The 27,035-nt window shown below is 38.5% G+C and overlaps 1 protein-coding gene across 2 annotated transcripts in view; it reads left to right on the top strand.

Moving 5' to 3' along the window:
* Nucleotides 1-27,035, top strand: part of PLA2G4A (phospholipase A2 group IVA) — a 165,045-nt gene that overhangs the window by 19,141 nt on the left and 118,869 nt on the right. For both annotated transcript variants that reach the window (XM_080824658.1, XM_080824659.1), the window contains one exon: nt 16,391-16,492. In XM_080824658.1, the coding sequence (XP_080680784.1) occupies nt 16,460-16,492 (33 nt within the window). In that variant the 5' untranslated portion in view covers nt 16,391-16,459. The remainder of the gene's footprint in view (nt 1-16,390; nt 16,493-27,035) is intronic.

The raw sequence follows: 27,035 nt of genomic DNA, 5'->3' as shown, positions 1-27,035 counted from the left end.
GTCCCCATGTATTGGATTTTTAAATGACATTTTGATTTTGAAATCGTTTAAGATAAGAAATTGCAAAAATATCACAGAGTTCCCATATACCGTTTAGCTAGATTTCCCCAGTCTAACATTTTCCATAACCAGAGTACACTATCAAACTCAGGAAACTGACATCCGCATAAGGTTATTAACTAAACTACAAATCATATTTGAATTCCATTGTTCTTTTGTAAGTATTCGGTTTTATCCAGGATGGCAATCTCTGCCTTTTGATTGGAGTGTTAAATCCATTTGCATCTAATGCTGTTATAGTCATGGTTGCATTTCCATCCACCATTTTGCTTTCAGTTTTCTTTATGTCTCATTTCTTTGTTGTTCCTATATTTCCTCCTGTTAAAGAGATAGTTTCCAGTGAACTGTTTCAGTTCCTTTGTTAATGTATTAACTGTATTTTTGAGTGATTTTTGTGCTTTCTCTCTAGGAATTATTTCTAGATGTTCCTTAATTTATTATAATCTACTTTATGTAATAAAAACTTAATTCAGGTAAAATATAGAAACTTTGGTCTGCCATAGTTCCAGTCCTCCTTTGTGCAATTATCATCATACCTATTAAGTCTGTAAATGTTATAAATCCAATAATACAGTATTATGACTGATTGCTTTATATATTCAGTGTCTTTTAAAGCAGCTTGAGAATAAAAAGAGACAAACTATGTTGAATATTTTATATCAATTATCATCTGGTATTATATCTTTATTATAGCGGCATATCCTCCCTCTTCTTTTGGACTATTATTTGCATATATATGACATCTTTTTTTTTAATTTTTAAAAAAGATTTTATTTATTTGTCAGAGAAAGACAGAGAGGGCACAAGTGGGTTAGTGGCAGGCAGAGGAAGAGGCAGGCTCCCCGCTGAGCAAGGAGCCTGATGTGGCATTTAATCGCAGGACCCCGAGATCATGACCTGAACTGACACTCAATGAATGGAGCCACCCAAGCATCTCTATATATGACATCTTCGGATAAGCCCAAGAGTACAATTCTATAATTACTACTTTAATGCAGTTGACTTCAAAATCAGTAGGAGAAAAAATAGAAAGCTGTATTTCACCATCTTGTAAAATTATTTGTATGATTTGTAGGCTCTCAGTTTCTTTGTATGATTTTTGACTTACTGTCTGGTGTCACTTCTTTCCAGCCAAAGTTTTCCTCACTATTCCCGTGAATGCTTCTCTCCCAGCAAAAAATTCTTTCGGGCTTTACTGATGTGGGAATGTCTTTATTTCTCTTTATTTTGTTGGATATAGTATTCTTGTTTAATAGTTTTGTGCTTTCAGCATTTCGAATATGACCTCACACTGCCTTCAAGCCTCTGTTCTAATGAGAGTTCAGATTTTCATCTTATCGTGGTCACCTTACACACGATGAACCTTTTTTCTCTTGTGACTTCTAAGATTTTGTCTTGAAATCTCAACAGATTAACTGTGATGTGTATCGGTTTGAATTCCTTTGTATTTATCCAACTTGAAATTGGTTGTGCTTTTTGATATGGTTTTATTCAGATTGGGGGAATTTTCAGCTATTATTTCTTCAAATATTTTTTCTTTCCTTTCCGCCCCCCTCTCTTCTCCACTGAGTTTCCATTTACATGCAGATTAGTACACTTGATGTTGCCCCCAGGCTTTAAGGCTTTGGTCATTTTCTTTTCTTTTCTTTTCTTTTAGATTTTATTTATTTATTTGACAGACAGAGATCACAAGTAGGCAGAGAGACAGGCAGAGAGGGGTGGGGAAGCAGGCTTCCCGCTGAGCAGAGAATCCAATGCAGGGCTGGATCCCAGGACCCTGAGACCATGACCTGAGCCGAAAGCAGAGGCTTTAACCCACTGAGCCACCCAGGCGCCCCTTTGTTCTTTGTTCATTTTTCTTCTTTTTTATTTTTCTTTCTGTTCTTCAGATTAAGTCATCACTCTTCATGCATCTTTAAGTCCACTGATTTTTCTGAAAGATTAAATGTGCTGTTTATCCTCTCTAGTGAATTTTCATTTCAGTTATTTGTTTTAGAGATTTTATTTATTTATTTATTTATTTTTTAAATTTTATTTTTTTTTAAAGATCTATTTATTTGACAGAGATCACAAGTAGGCAGACACGCAGGCAGAGAGAGAGAGGAGGAAGCAGGCTCCCTGCTGAGCAGAGAGCCTGATGCGGGGCTCCATCCCAGGATCCCAGGGCCCCGGGACCCGGGGACCATGACCCGAGCCGAAGGCAAAGGCCTTAACCCACTGAGCCACCCAGGCGCCCCTATTTATTTATTTGACAGAGAGACAGCGAGAGAGGGAACACAAGAAGGGAGATTAGAAGAGGGAGAAGCAGGTCTCCTGCCAAGCAGAAAGCCCTATGCGAGGCTCGATCCCAGGATACTGGCATCATGTTCTGAGCCGAAGGCAGATGTTTAATGACCGAGCCTCCCAGGCGCTCCGCAGTTATGTTTGAACGTCAGAATTTCCACTTGGTTATTTTTTCTAATGTCTGTACCTCTTTATTGCTATGTTACAATGTCTTACTTTCCTTTCATTCTTTCTGGTTTCCTTTAATTCTGTGAACATGTATGTAACACATGCTGTGACATATCTGTTAGGTTCATAATCTGGAATCCCTCTGAGATGGTTATTATTGGTTGCTTTTCTTTCCTGTGTCTGGCTTGCATTTTCCTGGGCTGGTTTGTTTCTGTTGTTGAAAACTGAAACTTCTGGGTTAGATACTGTAGCTCGTACGGAATCTCACCCTTCCTCCGGGAGGTTTGTGCTGCTGGTTTGTTTCAGTGACTTCCTCAGCTCGTTCCATTGAGCCTTCCCCTCCAGTGTTCAGACTCTGAAGTCTGATGTGTCAGCTCAGTTTTCACTTTTGATTTTTATTTTTAAGCCTGGTTTCCTAAGCGCTGCCCCTGGGCCAGCGTGGTTTGCTGTCAGCCAGTGATAGCCGAAGGTTTACTTACACATCTTGACCAAGTAAGTCTACCTTTTCCTGTTTAATCATCATGTGGCCTGGAGAATGCTTTCAGAATGCAGGGAAATTATGAGTTCTCCCTGGTTTTTTCTTTCTGCATTTGCAAGTCCTCACTTTTGGGGAGTATTTCGCTGAACCCTCTCAGCTTTCTTCATAGGAGGTGCAGCCTTGCACATACACACGCCCTCCCAGACCAGGAGTAAGTGGGCCTTTTCAAGATGCTCTTTGTTTTATCTCCTCCTCCAAATCTTGTTCTGAAATTTCTGAATGATCTGCAGTTTGGTTGCTTGCCCAGCCAGTATGGCCTGATGCTAGCATTTAACTTCCCATGTTGTTTGCTACTATATCTCTGTGGGTTTTGACAACATCTCTGGTCATGGAACTTTCCATGCTTTGTTCGAAATACAGTTACCACCTCTCTCCCCCAAAGAGGAAGGCAACAGAGCTATGAATCTTAGGACTGCCCTATCTTCCCAGCTAGAACTTCTATGCTGGGGAACTGTAGGATGGTAGGATCAGCTTCTTGCTAAAATGTCACAGATTCTCATTGCTTTTACTGAGACTTTTTTTTTTTTTTTTTGTAAATGGAAGTATGGTTGATATACAATATTACATTAGTTTCAAGTGTATGATACAGTGATTCAGCAAGTCTGAGTGTTACACGGTGCTCACCACAAGTGTAGCTACCAGCTGTCACCAATATAATGCTATTACAATACCATTGATGAGAGATTTCATAGGTTTTTTTTTTTTTTAAGATTTTATTTATTTATTAGAGAGAGAGAGAGAGTGAGCACAGGCAGACAGAGTGGCAGGCAGAGGCAGAGGGCGAAAGCAGGCTCCCTGCCGAGCAAGGAGCCCGATGTGGGACTCGATCCCAGGTCTCTGGGATCATGACCTGAGCCGAAGGCAGCCGCTTAACCAACTGAGCCACCCAGGCGTCCCTCATAGGTTTTTTAAAAATAAATGCTTTTAATGAGTTCTGTGTCCTCCAGTTAGTTTCCAGAGTTGTTTCTAACTCTGACCAGTTCTATCTGCTTTTTAGAAAGAGGATTTCCCAAGTTCCTCATTCTGCCATTTTGGAAGTTGGCTCACCTACGTATTAAACTTTAAGGTGAAACTTTTAAGTGGAGGCTTTGGTCAAGACTCTAAGGTATAAGACCTAGGATATCAAATACTAAAATAGGTTGTGACGCAGCCTATCCTTTTACATTTTGAAAAAAAGCAGATGGACATGAACAGTATGTAACTTTAAAATAACATACTAACTTACTACCTACTTCACAGGTATTAAAGCTTAGAATGGTAGAGATGTGAGGAGGACTTTGAGAGAGTTCTGTGGTGTTTGTTTGTTCGTTTGTTGTGGAGAGGACTGCTTGGAATAGAATCCTTTAGAATCCTTCCTTTGCTGAGGAGATCTGGAAGGAATATACCTCCTAACCCCCAATCAAGAGAGGGGCCTTTAAAGAGACTACTCAGAAAGTTCTTCAGAGACTTTAACGTGTGTCTCCTCTGTAGGCTGGTGTCTAGTCAGACTTAAGAAACATCAAGAGTCACAAGCAGCAGGATAGGGAGTTTCATTTGGGAAGCGGTTGTGTTCTCAGTCTGTTGAAGAAAGGAAGCAGTTATGAGTATTCTCTGTGGACTGAAGAGAACCGTGGGAAAGGATCTTAAATCCTACACAGGGGTTTTGCCTGGTAGAGTGAGCAAACCTCAGAAGAAGACCTGTGGGCATAGACCACAGGATGTGTGGGGGCTTCGAAGAAAGCACGAGCCCCCAGCTACAATAGAGATGCAATTGCCACATGCCAGCAAATACAAGGAAGAGATCTTGAAAGTAGAGTATCTCAGAAGAATTCACAAAAGCATGTATTCAGGAGACAAGGAATCGGCTTTAATATATGCCAGGCCCAGAGATCACAGAGCCTGCTTATGAGAGTAGAGTGAAGTAGTGAGGTTTTTGCTCCTGTATCTTTGACAGCCTTCTCCAGCCATGAGGGGTTAAAAACCTGTGTTCACGAGTTAGAAGGGTTAGACTGTAGACAGGAGTGGAGAGAAGCCAGTGGCCTTACCTTTCCCAAAAGCTCTAGTTTAAGGAGGAGAAAAACTTCAACTCTAAATCAAATATAGTTTTGGATGAATACATGGGCCTAGCATTTTAATTTCTAAATACATATATTTAGAAATTATATATATATCATGTATATGATATATATTATAATTATATATAAAGCTGATATATATTGATATGTCAATATATATCACATATATATGATATATAAACTGATATATATATAATTATATATAAAACTGATATGTATATTTTAAATATTTTATTTATTTATTTATTTGACTGAGAGAGAGAGAGTAGGCAGGCAGAGAAGGGGAAGCAGGCTCCCTGGTGAGCAGAGAGCCCAATGCGGGGCTCAGTCCCAGGATCCTGAGATCATGACCTGAGCCAAAGGCAGAGGCTTAACTCACTGAGCCCCCCCTGGTGCCCCTGTATATAAGTTTTTAACAGAAATATTCTGAAACTGACCGAGGTTTCACCAAGATTGGAGGAGACATAGCCCTGAATAGTTTTAAAGTGCAAAATCCTGTTGCTTTAAGATTAACTGCCATGAGTTATGTTCGTTTACTATCTATTTACCTTTTAATTTCTAACCTAATAGACATGGACAGTTAGCTGTCATAAACCTATTTCTTGCTTTTGGCTTTAATGTTGGGGGTGCCTCTATCCAGATCTTGCTGCTGGATACAGTAGTAACAGTGGTGGTGAATAGTTAGGAGTTAGGTGGTAAGCCCAGTGATCATGAATGGAGTTGTTGGAAATGAGAAAAGGAAATAGAGTTGCTGACTCCAGACTTTGGGCGCCAGCAACACATTTCCTCTAAATATTTTGAGTACAAGTCTCTCCTCTTCCGAAGTATCAGTTCTGCTTTCTGTTAAAAAAAAAAAAAAAATAAGGGAAAGAGGGAGTTCATTTCACTTTTGCTTCTCCAGACACTGGAATAGAGCTTGACACAGAAGTTATGTCTTAAATATTTGTTGAATAAATGGATAGAGAGAAGTAGTAAGTTACAGCCCTGAGTGGACAAGAGTATGACACCATTGAAGAAAGGAAAGAAAACAGTGTGGCCATAGGATAGAAAGAAAAGGGGAGGGTGGGGGGATAAGACAGAGGATGTTGATAGAAATCATCTTGAAGTCATTAGACCACTAATTTCAAACTTCCATTAATGGGTCGTGAAATCAATTTGGTGAGCTGCTATCAGATTTAAACACATGATCTTAATAAATAAAACTTAGAATATAAAGAATAAAACTTAGGATATATAGTTCTTTGTACAACTGTCAAATCAAATTTGTTTCCATATTTTATTGATATATGTGTGTATATACATTTGTGTATTGTGATATCAAATGGTTTTCCTACTTTGGTTTGCCATAAATAGGTATGAAAGCCACATAATAGGTATGGGATAGATAGAAAGGTTTCTAACTTTAGAATAAAGGAGTCGGAAACCACTGGAAATATTTTTTTAGAGGAGTGCATTTCAAGAGTCCTTTCCAACTCTAGACATTAATTATAGAGAGTGGTGTAGCTTTTGCAACATGTGAGCATGAAGTATCAGGCCAGGCTGTAGTTACTGCCACCCCTGCATTACCTCATGCTTACTGAAGGCATAGCATAGACTAGGCAGATGATCTCTTGGGTAAAGCTACTGTTTGTGAATTGAAAGGCTACACAACTTTCTTTAGAGAAGATACTCTTTGCCATGTCACTGTCATTAGTACTGCTTTCAACATGCAGATTTTGGTGAGAATAATTACCATGGTCCTGATGACCTTCCAGGGTTCCACGATGGGTAATGTAATATAAAAAGTCTAGAGAACTACGGTTTCAGGTTGCACAAATAGTCTGTCTCACTACTTGCTTCCCAGGACAGAGTGTTTTATAGGTATATGGTAGGTAGTTGTTTGTTGAACAATGATTCCATCAACATGTTCTGATTTTCCAACTAATTACAAGCAAACAGTACATCTTTTGAAGTAAAGGTATAGTTATTAGTGGTCAGTCTATGTAATCTTGATCTTATAAAGGGAACTTGCAACACAAAAGCAGTACAAATGAGTATTTCTGTAAAAAGTCAATGAATTCACAAAAAAAGGATATGAAATATAATATATTCCTAAAATGTAGGGATGGGAGGGAAAAAGAATGAGTTCAAACTTAAATGACCATCAACTTAATATAGACTGCTATATGCAAAAGAGGTTATATACAAACCTAATGGTAACCATGTATCAAAACCACTAATAAACACGCAAAGAATAAAGAGAAAGAAATCTGATACATCAGTAAAGAAAATCAGCAAAAATCAAAGAGAGAAAGAATCAGAGAATGTCTTCAGAAACAGCTGCAAAACCAATAATAAAATGGCAATAAATACATACCTGTCAATAATTACTCTGAATGTAAATTGACTAAACACTCCAATTTAAAGACATAAGTTGATAGAATGGATTAAAAAACAAGGCTTATCTATGTGCTACCTATAAGAGACTCATTTTAGACCTAAAGACACCTGCAGATTGAAAGTGAGGGGATGGCAGGGCGCCTGGGTGGCTCAGTGGGTTAAGCCTCTGCCTTCGGCTCAGGTCATGATCTCAGGGTCCTGGGATTGAGCCCCTCTTTGGGCTCTCTGCTCAGTGGGGAGTCTGCTTCCCCCTGTCTCTCTGCCTGCCTCTCTGCCTACTTGTGATCTCTCTCTCTGTTCAATAAATAAATAAAATCTTAAAAAAAAAAACAAGTAAGGAGATGGAGAAACCTCTAACATGCATGTGGATGTCAAAAGAAACCCAGAGTAGCAATATTTGTTTTGGACAAAATAGACTTTAAAACAAAGACTGTAGTAAGAGACAAAGAAAGACACTATATAATAACAAAGGGGGCAATCCAACAAGAAGATAAAATAACTGTAAATATTTATGCACCCAGTATAGACGTACTCAAACACATAAAACAGTTAATAACAAACCTAAGGGAAATCAGTAGTAATACGGTAGTAATAGGGGACTTTAATAACCTACTTACCTCAATAGACAGCTCATCTAAACGGAAAATCAATAAGGAAACAGTGGCTTTGAATGACACACTGGACCAGATGTATTTCACAGATATTTTCAGAACATTCTGTCCAAAAACAGCAGAATACACATTTTCAGGTTCACACGGAATATTCTCCAGAATAGATCACATATTAGCCCCCCAAATCTGCCTCAACAAATTCGATAAGCTCAGAGTCCTACATATATCTTCTCTGACCACAACACGATAAAACTAAAAAACAGCCACAAGAAAAAAATCTGAAAAGACCACAGAGAAATGGAGGTTAAATAACATGCTACCAAACAACGAATGGGTCGACCTGGAAATAAAAGAGGAAATTTAAGGGGCACCTGGGTCGCTCAGTGGGTTAAAGCCTCTGCCTTCGGCTCAGGTCATGATCCCAGCGTCCTGGGATCAAGCCCTGCATTGGGCTCTTTGCTCAGCGGGGAGCCTGCTTCCCCCTTCTCTCTCTCTGCCTGCTTCTCTGCCTACTTGTGATCTCTGTTTGTGAAATAAATAAATAAGATCTTTAAAATAAAATAAAATAAAATAAAGTTCCTAAATGAAGCTCCCCCAAGTTACCCTGATGTAAGCAGAGTGCACAACCACTGTTAGCCCCTTCGATGTCTAGGAAATGAGAAGAATTAAAAAAAAAACTTTAAGTTTCACATTATATTCCAGAGAAACATTTAAAAAAACAAAAAAGAGGAAATTTAAAAAGTACGTGGAAACAAATGAGAATGAAAACGAAAACACAATGGTACAAAACCTTTGGGAGGCAGCAAATGTGGTTGTAAGGCCTGCTTCAGGAAGCAAGAAAAATCTCCAACAACCTAACCTTGCACCTAAAGGAGCTAGAGAAAGAACAATGAACAAAACCTAAAACCAACAAAAGGAAGGACATAATAAAGATTAGAGCAGAAATAAATGATACAGAAACTAAAAAAACAATAGAACAGATCAAGGAAACCAGGAGCCGGTTCTCTGAAAAAATCAATAAAATTGATAAACCTCTAGCCAGACTTATCAAGGAAGAAAGAAAAAGGAGTCAAATAAATAAAATCACAAGAGAAGAGAAATAGCCAATGCCACAGAAATATAAACAATTGTAAGAGAATATTATGAAAAACTATGCCAAAAATTGGACAACCTAGAAGAAATGGTAAATTCCTAGAAATGTATAAATTACCAAAACTTCATGAAACAGGAAGAAATAGAAAGTTTGAAAAGACTGATAACAAGCAAGGAAACTTAATCAGTAATCAAAAAATTCCCAACGGACAAAAGTCCAGAATCAGATGGTTTCACAGGCAAATTTTACCAAATTTTTATTTTTTTAAATTAACATATAATGTATTATTAGCCCCAGGGGTAGAGGTCTGTGAATCGCCAGGTTTACACACTTCACAGCTCTCACCATAGCACATACCGTCCCCAGTGTCCATAATCCCACCACCCTCTCCCTACCCCCCTCCCCCAGCAACCCTCAGTTTGTTTTGTGAGATTAAGAGTCTCTTGTGGTTTGTGTCCCTCCCGATCCCATCTTGTTCCATGTATTCTTTTCCTACCCCCCCAAACCCCCCACGTTGTATCTCCACTTCTTCATATCAGGGAGATCATATGATAATTGTCTTTCTCTGATTGACTTATTTCACTAAGCATAATACCCTCTAGTTCTGTCCATGTCGTTGCAAATGGCAAGATTTCATTTCTTTTGATGGCTGCATAGTATTCCATTGTGTGTGTGTGGGTGTGTGTGTGTGTGTGTGTGTATCACATCTTCTTTATCCATTCATCTGTTGATGGACATACGGGTTCTTTCCATAGTTTGGCTATTGTGGACATTGCTGCTATAAACATTTGGGTGCACGTGCCCCTTTGGATCACTGTGTTTGTATCTTTAGGGTAAACACCCAGTAGTGCGATTGCTGGCTCGTAGGGGAGCTCTATTTTCAACTTTTTGAGGAACCTCCATGCTGTTTTCCAGAGAGGTTGCACCAGCTTGCATTCCCACCAAAAGTGTAGGAGGGTTCTCCTTTCTCTGCATCCTTACCAGCATCTGTCATTTCCTGACTTGTTAATTTTAGCCATTCTGACTGGTGTGAGGTTTTACCAAACTTAAAGAAGAATTAATACCTGCTGTCCTCAAACTATTCCAGAAAATAGAAGAGGAATGAAAACTTCCAAATTTCTTCTACAAGGCTAATACTATCCTGATACCCAAACCGATAGCTACCACTTTTTAAATCCATGGCAATAACCCTGATGAGCATAAATGCAAAACTCCTCAACAAAATACTAACAAACCGAATCCAACAATACATTAAAAAAATCATTTAACACATCAAGTGGGATTCATTCCTGGGTTGCAACGTGGTTCAATATTCTCAAATCAGTCAGTGATTGATCATATCGATAAGGGAAAGGATAAGAACCATATGATCATTTCAATAGACAAAGAAATGTACTTGACAAAGTACAACATCTATTCATGATAAAAACCCTCAACAAAGTAATAGAGGGAGCATAGTTCAGCATATATTAAAAACGCACAGCTGGGATCATCTTTAATGGGGAAAAACTGAGCTTTTTTTTTTTTTTTAAGAGCTTTTCCCCTAAGGTCAGGAACAACATGGGATGTCCGCTCTCACCACTTCTGTTCACCATAGCACTGGAAGTCCTAGCCACATCAATCAGACTATAAAAAGAAATGCATCCAGATTAGCAAGGAAGAAGTCAAACTTCACTATTTGCAGATGGCATGATACTTTATATAGAAAGCCCAAAGACTCACCAAAAAACTGTTAGAACTGATAAATGAATTCAGTAAAGTTGCAGGATACAAAATCAATGTGTAGAAATCTCTTGCATTTTTATACACCAATAATGAAGCAGCAGAAAGAGAAATCAAGAAATCAGTCCCATTTACAATTGCACCAAAACCCATAAGATAGCTAGGAATAAACCTATGCAACGAGTTGAAAGACCTGTACTCTAAAAACTGTAAAACACTGATGAAAGAAATTGAAAACAATGCAAAGAAATATAAAGGCATTCAGCGCTCATTGATTACAACAAATATTGTTAAAATGTGTATACCACCCAAAGCAATCTACACATTTGATGGAATCCTTATTAAAATACCAATAGCAATTTTCCCAGAACTAGAACAAACAATTCTAAAATGTATGTGGAACTACAAAGACCCCGAATAGTTAAAGCAACTTTGAAAAAGAAAAGAGCTGAAGGCATCACAATTCTAAACTTCAAGTTATAGTACAAAGCTGTAGCGACCAAAACAGTCTGGTACTGGCAGAAGAACAGACACACAGACCAATAGAACAGAATAGAAAACCCATAACTGTATGGCAATTAATCCTTGACAAAACAGGAGAGAATATCCCATGGGAAAAGGATAGTCTCTTGAACAAATGGTGTTGGGAAAACTGGACAGCAACATACAAAAGAATGAAACTGGACCGCTTTCTTACACCATACACAAAAATAAATTCAAAATGGATTAAAAATGGATTAATCTGAGACCTAAAACCATAAAAACCATAATCCATAAAATTCCTAGAGAGAAGAACACAAACAGTAACCTCTTTGATCTCAGCTATAACAGCTTCTTTCTGGATATGTCTCCAGAGGCAAGGGAAACAAAAGCAAAAATAAACTGTTGGGACTACATCAAAATAAAAAGCTTCTGCACAGCTAAGCAAACAACCCAAAAACTAAAAGGCAACCCACAGAATGGGAGAAGATATTTGCAAATGATATACCCTATAAAGCTCAGATAGTATCCAAAATATAAAAAGAACTTCTCACGGTGCCTGGGTGGCTCAATCAGGGAAGCATCTGACTCTGATTTTGGCTAAAGTCATAATCTCAGTGTTATGAGATGGAGCCCCACTTTGGGCTCTGCTCTGGGCATGGAGCCTGCTTAAGATTCTCTCCCTGGGATGCCTGGGTGGCTCAGTGGGTTAAGCCGCTGCCTTCGGCTCAGGTCATGATCTCAGGGTCCTGGGATCGAGTCCCGCATTGGGCTCTCTGCTCAGCAGGGAGTCTGCTTCCCTCTCTCTCTCTGCCTGCCTCTCTGTCTACTGTGATCTCTCTGTCAAATAAATAAATAAAATTTAAAAAAAAAAAGATTCTCTCCCTGTCCCTTTGCTCCCTCCCCCTCCCCTGCTCCTGCTGCTGCTCCCTCTCCCTCTTTCTCTCTCTAACAAAAACAAACAAACGAAAAAAGAACTTCTAAAAATCAACACCCAAAAAGCAAATAATCCAAATTAAAAATGCACAGGAGACATTATCAGGCATTTCTCCAAAGAAGACATCCGGATGACCAAGAGACTCATGAAAAGATGTTCTTCATCACTTGCCATCAGGGAAATGCAAATCAAAACTACAGTGAGATATCACTTCACACCTGCCAAAATGGCTGAGATCAACACCACAAGAAACAACAGGTGTCAGCAAAAATGTGCAGAAGAAGCAACGCTCTTGCACTGTTCGTGGGAATGCACGCTGTGCAGCCACTGTGGAAGACAGTATGGGGTTTCCTCAAAAAGTTAAAAATAGAGCTACCCTATGATCCAGCAATGGCACTGCAAGGTATTTACCCAAAAGATACGAAAACACCAATTCAGAAGGATATATGCGCCCCTATGTTTATTGCAACATTATTTACAATAGCCAAGCTATGGAAACCCCCAAGTGTCCACCGATTGAAGAATAGATAAGGTGTGTGTGTGTGTGTGTGTGTGTGTGTGTAGATATAGCATATACATATATATGTGTATATATAGTATATATGTAGTATATATATAGTATATATGTATGCATATGTACAACATACGTATACACAATGAAATAATATTCAGCCATAAAAAAAGAATGAACTCTTGCCATTTGCAACAATGCGGATGGAATTAGGGGGTATGATGCTAAGCAAAATAAGGCTGTTGGGGAAAGAAAAATACTGTATGATTTCAGTCACATGTGGAATTTAAGAAACAAAACAAATGAGTAAAGGGGAGAAAGAGAGACACGCACACCAAGAAACAGACTCTTAACTGTAGAGAACAAACTGATGGTCACCAGAGGGGAGGTGCGGTAGGGGGAGGGGGGGAGGGTTAAATAGGTGATGGGGTTTAAGGAGGGCGCTTGTCCTGAGGAGGACGAGGCAATGTATGGAATTGTTGAATCACTGTATTGTAAACCTGAAACTAACATGGCACTACATGTTAACTAATTGGGATTAAAAAGAAACTTAAAATAATGTTTTTAGAGATGGAAGCTGGCACGCATTTATATATGGCTCGTCTTTCCTATGGGGCAGGCACCTTTCACTATAATCAGCTCATCAGTCCTCACTACAACACTGAAGGTAGTACTGTTCCCACTTATGGTGGAATACACGGAGTCTTAAAATGTGAAACTGGAGTTTAAATCAAGGTCTTTCTGATCCTTCATCCAGTGTTTTTTGGGGGGTTTTTTGTTGTTGTTGTTGTTTTTACCAAATTATGCTACTTCAGTAAAGAAAATAATCTGATTTTCCCTCAGGCATTGAATCCCCGATAGAAGTACCCTCGCGTTGCTGTACAACTATATGGACTTTTCAGTTTCTAGAAAGGGAACATATGCTTCTCAGGGATTACCACTGCTGCAGCAACATAAACTCTTGTGCTCTTGGGCCCAGGGGCTTCACGTGGCCTGTCATGTACTTGAAAGAAGAATTTCTCTTAAGAAATTGCTTCACTGGGGCGCCTGGGTGGCTCAGTTGTTTAAGTGTCTGCCTTCGCTCAAGTCATGATCCCAGGGTCTTGGGATCGAGTTCCTCCTGGGGCTCCCTGCTCTGCGAGGAGCCTGCTTCTCCCTCTCCCTCTGCCCTGCTCATGCTCTCTCTCTTTCTCTCTCACTCTCTCTCAAATAAGGAAATTTAAAAAAAATTTTTTTAAAGAAATTGCTTCATTTCTAAGGGCTAATGATATAGAGGAAATGTAGATTGTTTCATCTTGATGAAAATGTACTATGAGAAGATAGAAATCAACTTTAGGAGCTTACCAAGTGACTACAATAAACAAATGTTTTATTTAAAAGTTTTTTTCCTCCAGTAAAAATAATGACTTGATGAACCAGAACAAAGAAGAAGGGAGAATTTCATTTTACATAATTTTTAAATAGGGGACTGTGAGTGATTTTTATCTTTCTTACAATATTGGTTCATATTTTTCACATTACAAAATAATGAAGCTAGGCTGGTAGAAAATATTTGCAAAAGACACATCCAAAAAAGAACCGTTATCCCAAATATACAAAGAACTCCTAAAGCTTAAGAATTAAAAAAAAACAAAACCCTGATTTTTAAAAATGGACAAAAGACCTTAATAGATACTTCACCAAAGAGGATATACAGGTGACAAACAAACATGAAGAGAGGCTCGCATCATATGTCATCATCAGAGAAATGCAAATGAAAACAATGAGGTAATACTGTAGTCCTATTAGAATGGCCCAAACCTAGAACACTGACAATATCCAGTGTGGGTGAATGTGTGAGCCACGGAAGTATTAAATCTTGATAGTGGGAACGCAAAATGGTAGAGATACTTTGGAAGATAGTTTGGTGGTTTCTTATCAAACTACACCTATTTTTACTGTGTGATCCAGCGTCTGTGCCCCTTGATCTTTACCCGAAGGAAATGAAATTGTAAGTCCACACAAAAAGTTGTACATAGATGTTTATAGCAGCTTCACTCACGGTTGCTAAAATCTAGGAGCATCCTGGACGTTCTTCAGTAGGTGAACGGATCAAAGAACTGTGGTGCATCCAGACCATGTAAAATTATGTAGGTCTAAAAAGAAATGAGTTTTCAAGCCATAAAAAGACATGGAAAAAAACTTTCTAAATGCAGCTTACTGAGTGAAAGAAGCCAGTCTGAAAATGGTACATACTATATGATTTCCAATGATGTAACATTCTGGAAAAGGCAAAAACTATGGAGATAGTAGAAAGATAGGTGGTTGCCAGTGGCTGGGAGACAGGGAGGGATGAATAGGCAAAACAAAGAGAATTTTTAAGGTGTGAAAGTAGTCTTACTATACCCTGATAAAGGGGATAAAGGGTACAGGTCATTATACATTTGTCAAAACCCATAGAACATAGAAAATGAAGAGTGAACCCTAAGGTAAACTATAGTCTCTGGGTGATGATGATGTGTTGATGTAGGTTTATCAGTTCTAACAAATGTCCTATTGTGGTAGGGGATGGGGGTTAGGGGAGAGGCAGAATGCATGTGTGGGGCAGAGAGTGTGTGGGGGAAATCTCTGTACTTCTCAATTTTGCTATGAACTTAAAACTCCTCTAAAAAAATAAAGTCTTTAAAAATACATACATACATACATACATACATACATACATACTGTTCTTTTTGCTTAAAAAATGATGAAGGAAATGAGTTTAGTAATTCAAGGATACTTCATGAGATACCATTTGTGTAAAAAAAATCAAATAAAAATTATTTTTTATAAGTAATAAAGGTATTTGAGAAGTTCCAAATTAGATGTGACACATAGAATACTGACCTAGAAGTATATGTTGTTTTATAGTCTCAAGGGAAAAAAATCTATGATGGAGGATTTGATTTTTTTATTTGATTTTAAATAACATGGAGTCATTACAGAGGAAAGCAAAATATAGAAAGTATTTTTTCATATTTTTCCATTTATTTTTATTTAACTGCTTCTAAATTAAGCTGGTATTTTAGAATGAATAAACTTTTTTTTTTAATATCCGCACTGAAGTTGAAATTTAACATGAATGTATCTTTAAAGTTTTTAACAAATAGCTAAGGTAAAAATGTTCCTTTCTTATCACAAATTTGTGTAACACTAGCCCAGTCGAGAAAATGAACAATGGCGTATGGCTGTTTAATTATAAACAGTACAGCATAATCTTAATTTTTCGTAAGTTCAGTGACCTTCTCATAAGATACTTGGCAAATGCAAAAAAAAAAAAAATTCTGGGGTTTCCTAATGATTACCGACAGAATAAATTTGAACAAATAAATGTGGAAATTAAACAGTATTATCAAAATATGTTTACCCCTTCCCTAAGTTATACGTGTACACTAGGTCTTATAAACAACTGGAAATTTAGTCTTTCTGGTCCCCTTGGGTGGACTCTGACTTCCTAAGTTTCATGTTCATCATGATTTAAATCTTGGAACTGCATCCAAGAGGAAGCTTAACAATAGTGATTGTTTATTTTGTAGGTTTTAAAGAAGCTAGAGTGCCGAGAAGACCTTTGAAGTGTGAAGAGATTTCCTGTAATTGAAACCAAAATGTCATTTATAGATCCGTATCAGCACATCATAGTAAGTCATTTACTGTTTATATATCCTTGCTGGGAGGGAGGCCGATATACATCTGTGCATGAGCTTTGCTGACAACTCTAAAGGACAAATCCACAATAGAGGTACTTGGAAGGGAAAAAAAAAAGTACCAAAACATGTGTAACAGTACAGAACTTTCATAGAACAGTAAGAAATGTATTACCACTTAGCAGTTATCAGTCTGGGTAAGTTCTACCCTTCACAGACATTGGTGGAGAGAAGACAAAAGAATTCTTGAATTGAAGGCTATTATTTGGGTATGCACTGGCAGGGTAAAGCATTCTGTAACTTTCCCTTCTGTGTGCTTAAACCAATTCTTCTATAGGTGGTTAGTTTAGTAAAGAGTAATTTCAAATTTTAGTATGTATTCTTCCAAACTCAGTTGGAAGCATACACCTTCTCTTCTGATCCAAAAAATGCCCCAGGGATTTCTTTGCTAAATTCAACACTTGAGATCCGGTTAGGTTTATATGGACTAGAAATAGTTTTTCTGGACATTAAGGAATAATCCAGAGCTTTATTGTTACTTTGAGTGAAGTACTTGTTCTCTTACCTTACATCCTTCTCTAGCTACCATCCTCTGTCTTTTCCTGCCTGGATAGCAAGGATTAATGTATTACAAGTGTTTTCTAGTGCCTTCTTCCCCTCTGTTCACAGCTCGAATCATTAAAAACTAGACTCAGCTTTCCCACTTCACAAAAAGCCCCATCAAGGGCCTCTTTTGGCACTGAATTCAGTGGACTCTTCAATACCCCCCTCCCCTAAAACCCTACCCTGCCTGTGACCACCCCCACTGGTCATTCTTTTCTTAAAACTCTTCTTATAATGGGGCACCCGGGTGGCTCAGTGGGTTAAGCATCTGCTTTTGGCTCAGGCCATGATCCCAGAGTCCTGGGATCAAGTCCCACAACGAGCTCCTTGATCAGCAGGGTGCCTACTTCTCCCTCTCCCCCCCCACCCCCACTCACGTGCTCTCTCTCTCTCAAATAAATAAATAAAATCTTAAACAAAAAAACTCTCCTTGATTTTTTTGTGGTTCGATTTCAGATTTCTCTTGTTCCATTTCTTACTTTCTTGCAGTTGGTTCCTTCTCAGTTTTCTTTGCAAGCTGCTCTTCCTGTTGGATTCTTGTGTGTTTGTTTTTTTAATCGAGGTATACCGTATATAAAGTGCATAAATCTTAATTGTTTAGCTTGATGGATATTAACCTATGTATTCCTCTCATGAAACCGTCATCCAAATAAAAATACACAGCATTAAAAGTAACACAGAAGAGTTGCTCATGTCCTTTCCAGTCCATAAACTCCACAAAGGTAACCAACATTTGACTTCTATGACCGTAGATAAGTGTTGCCTGCTTTTGACCTTCCTATGGATATCTGCATTCCACGTTACGTCTGTGCGATTCATTCATGTGGTTGTACAGCGGCAGAATTCCACACTTTTACATTGCCCTGTAGTATTATCTGAGTATACTACAAACTCTTGTGCCCTGGGAACCGCCATCTCCTCACTGAATGGCAGAGGCCCCTCTACTGTAAACCAAGCGCCATCTGTGTGTGGCTTGATCTCTGTGCTGTTCTTTGGGCCCGTTAGACTTTGTTATATAATGCCAGTTGTAGAAATATCTATCTTAATTTCTCTCTCTCTTTTTTAATGATTTTATTTATTTATTTGTCAGGGGGAGAGAGAGTGAGAGCCCAAGCAGGGGGAGGGGCAGGCAGAAGGATGAAGCAGGCTCTCTGCTGAGCAGGGAGCCCGATGTAGGACTCGACCCCAGGACCCTGGGATCATGACCTGAGCCAAAGGCAGACACTTAACCAACTGAGTCACCTAGGAGTCCCATCTTAATTTCTGTAGCTTTGAAATATATCTTATTTATGGTAGTGTAGAATCCTCCAGATTTTTCTTCTTCAAAATTGTTTTGGCTATTTTCAGTCCCTCTGCATTTCCATATAAGTTTTACAATCTGTTTGTCACTTTGCACACACACATAGACACAAAACTGCTGGAATTTTTATTGACCCTTAATGATTTTATAGACCAATGAAGGGAGAGATGCTATGATTATGATATTGAATCTTTTCACCCATTAATAACCCATGAATCTAATCCAAAACTAATGTTATTTAGATTATCTTTAATTCTCTCAGGAGTGTGTTGTAGATTTCCGTAAGAAATGTGTTATAGTATTCCCCCCTTACCTGTGGTTTCGGTGATCTGTGGTCAGACTTTATACAGAAGCAGATGATCCTCCTTCTGACATACTATCAGAAGGTCAGTAGTAACCTGATGCTACGTCACTTTTCCTTCATCTCATCACCTAGGCATTTTATCATCTCATATCATCACAAGGAGGAAAGTGAGTATAATACAAGATATTTTGAGAGAGAGACCACAATCACATAACTTTTATCACAGCATATTATTTTAGTTGTTCTCTTTTATTATTAGTTATTGTTGTTAATCACTTACTCTGTCAAACCTATAAATTAAACTTCATCATAGGTATGTATGTACAGGAAAAAACAGTATATGGGGAGTTTGTCCTATCCATGGTTTCAGGAACCCATGGTGGCGGGTCCGGGAGGTTGCTTGGAATGTATCCCCTGTGGGGAAAGAAGGATTACTAAATATCTTTTTTTAGATGTATTTTTTGATAGTTGATGTTTTAGTGTCATTATTTACAAATTTGACTTTCCAATTAGTTTTTGCATTTATATCAAGATACAACTGATTTTTGTTGATCTAGTAAACTTACTGAATTTCTTTATTAATTTTGATAGTTTGTAGGCTCTCTTGGATTTTTGACTTACACATTCCTGGTATCTGTGCATAATACCAAATTTACTTCTTTTTAAATTTTTAAATGTTTATCTTTCGAGCTTTATTAATTATACACCATCTGCTTTAGGTATAGCACATAGATTTGGGAATGTCACATTTTCATAATTGCTCAATGAAAAATATGTTCCAACTTTTTCTAACTCAGTCCCTGAATTGAGCTTTGATTCATGGGGTACTGAGACATGTGTATATTAATTTTCAAACTGTTGTCTTTGAACTTGATTTCTAATCTGATTCCACTGTGTTCAAAGAACATACTCTTGCATGATTTTTTGTTGTTTGTAAGATGTTTATACATAATTACAGTCTTGCTTATTATCTGTTTAGGCGAATGTTCCATATACAACAATATGTTTCCATTTGCAACTTTTGCTTTCTGAATTTTGAAGATATGTTATTAGTGCATATAACTTCTGGATGTATATATTTCTCTGATGTTTTATCATTGTAAGTCCTTTTTTATCTCTTTGTTCTAAAATTTACTTTTTTTATTAATTTGACCTCTTCCAGTTTCTTTAATGTATGCATCCTTTTATGTTCAATTTGTATTTTTCCATATATTTAAAGTATAGTTTTGGGAAAAGCATATAATCAGGGGGTCTTGGGTGGCTCAGTTGGTTAAGTGTCTGCCTTCAGGTCATGATCCCAGGGTGCTGGGATCGAGCCCCGCATAGTCTGCTTCTCCTTTTGCCCTTGCCCCTGCTAATGCTTGTGCTCTTTCTCTCTCTCTCAAATAAATAACTTTTAAAAACCTTAAAAAAAATCAGGGTTTAAAATGAGATGTCTTTGTTTTCAGAAACACTATCCTACTTTCCACAATTATGGTTTTCTACAATGAAATTGTAGAACAGTTTAAACAATGAAATAATTGTTTTTCATATTAACAGAGTTTCTATATATTATGTGCAGATTAATTCTTTTTCTTTTTCTTTTTTTTTAAAGATTTCACTTATTTATTTGACAGACAGAGACCACAAGTAGGCAGAAAGGCAGGCAGAGAGAGAAGAGGAAACAGGCTCTCTGCAGAGCAGAGAGCCCGATGTGGAGCTTGATCCCAGGACCCCGGGATCATGACCTGAGCCGAAGGCAGAGAGCTTAACCCACTGAGCCACCCAGGCGCCCCAGATTAATTCTTTTTCATCCCACCAGTAATTCCTATAACTCTCAGAGAATTGAATCAAAGTGTTCATTCTTAAACTTTAACATGAAATTTGGCCCTGGGAACTGGAAAGCGAGAAGGAAGATAAAGTTAAGGTCTATAACCCTGGGCTTAAGACAAAGAAACCAATAATAATTCTGAATATTAGCATTTGGACTTTCAACTCATTACCTCTAAAACTATTTCAATTATTTATTTTTTTAATGAGCACTTATTATTTATTGAATGCCCATTGTGTACCACTCCCTGTGAGTTTTCAATAGGCATTGGGGATGCAAAAGTGATTCAGACTAAGTCCCTGAGCTGAGCTTATGCCTAGCAGAAAAACCATTTATTTACACACTAACCATAATGTTCAGAAAGGGCTCTGATAAGAGACAATGAGGATTACTTTGGGAACATACAACATGAATAATGAATGATAGGAATCCTGACATTCCTACAGGGAGTGACTTGTAAGCCTGGACCTGAAGGTTTAGCACAAGGGAAGGGAGGAAGGAGAAAATTACTTTTCTGGATTCAAGAAAAGCAAATAGGAGGTACTCTGGAGATGAGAAAGTTCCTATAAGGAAATGAAAGAAGTTCATTGGTTGGAGTGTAATACATTTCAAAGAACATGATTATTTCAAATGCCCTTCCCTCTCCTACCTAAATCTGAGCAGGCTTTCTTACTGACCGCTGTATCGTCCCCACCTGTCTCCTGTCAGATGACCTTGTGAGCTGGCCTTTCAGTGTCTTCTCTTAACATGGCAGAGTATATTTAAAAATCAGACTACACTCTGGATATTTTGAAACTCACTCCTGTCACCTTGCCTCACAAATTTTAACGACGGCTAAATATTAAGGACATAGTGATTGCCTATGTGGCATCTTAATATGATGAAGCCCGCAAACCCCGTACCTGTATCACGGTTTTCATCACCGTTCCCAGCATCTGAGTGGGACATTTATTCGTATTCCGATTTATAGCACTTTTAAATGAGGATTCCTGCGAGCTTTATAGTTTTGTTCTTCTTGTTCTTTCTGTGTATGTGTGGAGAAGACTGCACGGGTATGTCTATGTAAATTATTTTAACAGCCGAACGCGCGAACAGACTGCGCCACAGAGACTTTATGTAAATTATTTTAGTGACAAAATTCCCTGTTATAGTTTTCACAGAAAGATACTTTTCAAAATATATAAGTGAGCATACTCGACCCAGCACAATTTTAGTAAAAAGGAAAGAAGGGGAAAGCTAAGTCAGCTAACTCGTAGTGAGTGGTGCCAGATGGGCCAACACCGTTTTGGCTGCCCCGAGGCACAGAAAATTGGCCTTGTTTTCCCCACACCAGTGATGCAGTGACATGTTGGGGAATCCCGTGGGCTGATACAGCCGTTCACAGCCAGCAAGTTCTCTTGCTTTCCACAGGGCTGGCTTGTAAGACCTGGTAGAAAATGGAGCAATATGCATATGGCAGACTTCGGCGTCCATGATTAGAGTCCTTGTGAGGTACTTCCTAACCTGAGGGATGTTTGTGTCTCCAGAATGTACTGAAATTCTTTTGGACCCATTTTACAAGGATAGGTCAAGAATAAATTATTTATAAAAATTTCCATCTCTTTACTCTGAAAATGAGTCACTTCCCTGGAGTAAAAAAGAATCCACACCTCTTCCCACTGCCTGTTAGCAGGGGAGGGCCCCTGTCTCACATCCACAGAACCCAAGGGTGTCTTCACATTAGGCTCAGTCAACCGCATGGGTAAGCCAGCGTGACTGTCTGCTAAAACACAGGGATCTTTGAAAACCGTCATTGTGGAGTGACTGGAAATTTTGCCAGGAAAGTAGAAAGCTATTATTCTAGATTATTATGGTAACGTGGTGGCAGGGGGTGGGGGGCACGGGGCAACACGGGGTAAGGAATCAAAGAGCTAGTATTCTAGGGGTAGTTCCCGTCTTCACTTACGTGCTCCTGAGCACTGAAACTGAGTTTTAGCTGCTTCGTGTGGAAAAACAAGGTATGAATGGTACCTGCTGTGTCTGCTTCCCAAGGCTTTTATAAATAATAAATTGCTGTGTGTATAAAAGTATTCTCTAGACACAGTCAGGAAAGGTACTTCCAGCCAAGGGACATCAGTAGGTGAGACGCTGCTACTAGAAATAAAAAAAAAGAAAAGAAAAGAAGTAAAACATATCAAGGTGGCAAAACGCCACCTGGCAACGCCGAGCGCTGTGCAAAACTAACAAGGAGTTTTATGGCAAACAACGCATTTGTTGTTGCTGTTATTCTAGAAAAGTGAAAAAGAGGGTGGTTAGTGATCTTCTAATCTTTCCCAGATACCAGTCATTCCTTAGGGTTCAGTCTGTGGAATTTTTAACTTAAAACAGGGATGGTTTATGAGAGTACTAACCCTTAGAGGGCTCACACTCTCAAGGCTGCTCATTCTCAGCCTCCTCCTCTCTCAACCGGCACAAACGCTGCTTACCACTCTAGTTTTTGGTGAACTCTTTGATTTTCGATCTCTTTCCTGGTAGTTAAGGCCTTTCTATCCTGTTAGTTCTTGGTTACTCTGTTAGTCTGTGTTCTCCAGAGAAACAGAATTAATAGGCAATAGAGAGGTAGGTACATAGATAGATAGAGTCTTAATTTAGCTTATAAATAACCAGAAATTTATTGCTCAGAGTTCTGGAGGTTGGGAAGTCCAGGATCAAGGCACCAGCATGGTTGCGTATGGCGAGGGCCCTGTTCCCTGGTTTGTAGCCATTCTGTCCTCACGAGGTAGAAGAGGCAAGGACTCTGTCTAGATTCTCTTCTATAAAGGCACGAATCCATTCGTGGGGGTTCCTTACACTTCCCAAAGGTCTCATTTCATAATCTTTGAGGGGTTAGGATTCCAACATATGAATTTGGTGGTGGAGTGGGGGGAGACACAGACACTCAGATCATAGCAGTTAGATCTAGACACAGAGAGACTTACTTTGAAGAATTGTCTCGTGTGGTTACGGAGGCTGTGAAGTCACTCATTCTGCCATCTGCAGGATGGAGAGCCAGGAAAGACGAGGATATGATTCAGTCCACTTCTGGTGGCTTAGGAACCCAGGGAGCTAATGGTATAAATAGCAATCCAAGGTCAGGAGAAGATGCCATGAGGGGTTTCAGCTCAAGCAGTAGGACTGGAAGAAAAGAGGCAAATTCTTCCTTTTGTTCTATTCAGGCCCTCAACAGATTGGGTGATGCCAGCCCACACTGGGGAAGGCAACCTACTTTCCTGAGTCCCTGATTCAAATGATAATCTCATTTGGAAAGACCCTCACATATACACCCAGGAGTAGTGTTTAATTTGAGTACCTTGGGGTCAGTCACAGTTAATCTTTCAAAAATCTTTACTTATTTTGTAAAACCTTATTCAGTTTTTAGTTATTTTCTGTGAGAAGTATATGTGGGAAGTGTCTTACAATTGTTTAACCTACCATTACTACAGATGGAGTTCCCCCATTGTGTTTACTCTAGATCAGTAGTGCCTCTAGATAATCCCCAGAAGATAGATTTTTAAAAGTCTCATCTTGAAAGATTTCCACAGATGGTAAAATTATCCCCCAGGCTTACTTGACATTCAATATTGATCTGTGTGAAATTCTAATGTTGGAGTCTGGGTTGGTTTCAGGGGACCCTCGACAAATCCCATGTCATTGGTGATATAATTACCATTTTACAGATGTGGAAACCAAGGTAGAAAAACTGAGTTAAAATATCAGGCAATCTGTTATAAATATCCTTCTGACTTATGTCCATGTCTTTTAGTTACGAAGCTTTCACTTACTTCTTAATAGCAAAGATAAATTAAGACCAAGAGAAGGGTTTGAAGAAGTCCCTTAAAATAAGGGTAAATTACCCCAAAGGACATCTGTAAATATGTCTCTATTTTCAAGTCTGTTGGATCTACTAGACTTAACATACACAGCTGAGGGGGCGCCTGGGTGGCTCAGTGGGTTAAAGCCTCTGCCTTCGGCTCAGGTCATGATCCCAACATCCTGGGATCGAGCCCTGCATCGGGCTCCAGGGAACCTGCTTCCCCTGACCCCCTGCCTGCCTCTCTGCCTACTTGTGATCTCTGTCTGTCAAATAAATAAGTTAAATAAAATATATAAATATATATTTATAAAAAAAATGCACATCTGAAAATCAGCATTGCAAAGATATCTTAGATTTGAACAAACATGACAAACATGACATAGGTCAGTAATTCTAACCTAAATAAATTTTTCAAAAAATTTGAGAGATCGAGAGAGAGAAAGAGAGAGAGAACATGAGAAAGGAGAAAGTCAGAGGAAGAAGCAGACTCCCTATGTACCTGGGAGCCCGATGCGGGACTCAATCCTGGAACTATCCTGGATCATGATCTGAGCCAAAGGCAGTCGCTTAACCAACTGAGCCACCCAACCACCCTAAATTAAAAAAATAATAAATAAAAAAAAAGATTTTATTTACTTATTTGACAGAGAGAGACAGCCAGAGAGGAAACATGAACAGGGGGAGGAGCAAAGGGAGAGGGAGAAGCGGGGTTCCCCCTGAGGAGGGAGCCCGATGTGGGACTCTATCACAGGAACCAGGGATCATGACCTGAGCCGAAGGCAGATGCTTAATGACTGAGCCACCCAGATGTCCCTAAATAAATATTTCTGCCACCAAAAGCATCTTTAAGAATGTGTGGGGAAAATGTTCAAGCCTGCCTGGTGCTTCATATGTTCTGATGAGGCCTTCCAGGAGAATGAAGTACCTCTCTACGTCATGGTCCTTAACTGAGCCATAATTACTCCAAGCAGAGTATAGATTTCTTCAAGGGTATTGAAGTAGGGAAAAAACTGATGTTCAAAAAAAATTTTTGTGTGTGTGGTACTATGGCTACTCAATTACCATCTACATCTCAGTTAAAATTTAAATACTAAAAATTTGGGTGACTTGAATTTTAGGTATCTTGATGAAGTTATAGTTACTATAAATTTATGGTGAGTATGTCATTAAATGAGTATTTTAGACTCAGGCTGGCACTATCAAATTTCTTTTTGTACTGTTTTTCTGCAATCTCAGTAATCCTAATTAAAATAGGACTTAAAATCTTTTAACTTCACTGAAAATGAACTCTATATTTAATTTTAAAGATATGTACATATTTATTATGATATATTTTATTACTGTATTAGATATATATTTGTTGTGTAAGTGGGCAAAGCTTCTTGTTCATGAGAGAGAAGAAACTCAAGTCAGGTTTCTGATTATGATTTTCTTTTAATGAAGAAAAATCTAGCTCTGCTAGAGCTAACAAATTCTGTTAACAAATTAGGTGTTTGGGACATTAGGATAATTTATGCTGAGAATTCTTTTTTTTTTTTATTAACAGATAGTGTATTATTTGTTTCGGGGTACAGGTCTATGAATTATCAGTCTTACACAATACAGAGCACTTACCATAGCGCATACCCTCCCCAATGTCCATCACCCAGCCACCCCATCCCTCCTACCCACTCCCCTCTAGCAACCCTCAGTTTGTTTCCTGAGATTAAGAGTCTCTTATGGTTTGTCTCCCTGTCTGGTTTCATCTTGTTTCATTTTTCCTTCCCTTCCCCTATGATCCTCTGTCTTGTTTCTCAAATTTCTCATATCAGTGAGATCATATGATAATTGTCCTTTTCTGATTGCCTTATTTTGCTTAGCATAATACCTTCTAGTTCCCTCCATGTTATTGCAAATGGCAAGATTTCAGGGGTTTTTGATGGCTGCATAATATTCCATTGTAGATATGTACCACATCTTCTTTATCCATTCATCTGTCAATGGACAGCTAGGCTCTTTCCATAGTTTGGCTATTGTGGACATTGCTGCTATAAACATTGGGGTGCACGTGCCCCTTTGGATCACTACATTTATGACTGGGAATTCTTAAACCAAGTTTAGGTAGCATTATAGATTATAAATAGATAAGCTGGCTGCTCATAAAAAATGTGAGAGAATAATAAAACAGTGCCTGTGCCTCGCAAAGTATTAGAATGAAACTCCACACCAGGAAGTGAAACTAAAAACAGGTATCTTATCTAAAAAACTATCCTAAACCCTAGATGACATCAGTGCAGAAATTCTTTTAAAACATTTTCTGAGATCTGTTTGAAATTGCCTGTTGCTGATTGTGATGATCACAATCTCTGGGTTCAGTAGTGAGATTCTCAGTCTTTATCACACTAACAGCCTATGGTTATAGTTTGAATTAAAATTAGGCAATGGCTGTTAAATAGAGAAAGAAAGATATTTGCATGTAGAATCTACCTCCTCTCACATCAGATTTGTTTTATGATCTTTTTTTTTTTTTTTTTGGTTCTTCCCTGTAGCAGCAGAACTTTCAGCAGTTCAGATAGATTCTGTACAAGCTGACTAGTCTTTTTTCCAATGCCCAATCATTTTAGTTTCAGATGGTAATGTAATTTTTCAGAATGAATTTAATACAGTAACTATTTTCCTAATGACTGGGAAATTGTAATTGCGGGGGGT

This window comes from Martes martes, assembly GCF_963455335.1.
Source record: "Martes martes genome assembly, chromosome: 15".
Taxonomy (NCBI): Eukaryota; Metazoa; Chordata; class Mammalia; order Carnivora; family Mustelidae; genus Martes; species Martes martes.
Note: the sequence above shows the minus strand (reverse complement) of the source record. Positions and strands in the feature narration are given on the sequence as shown.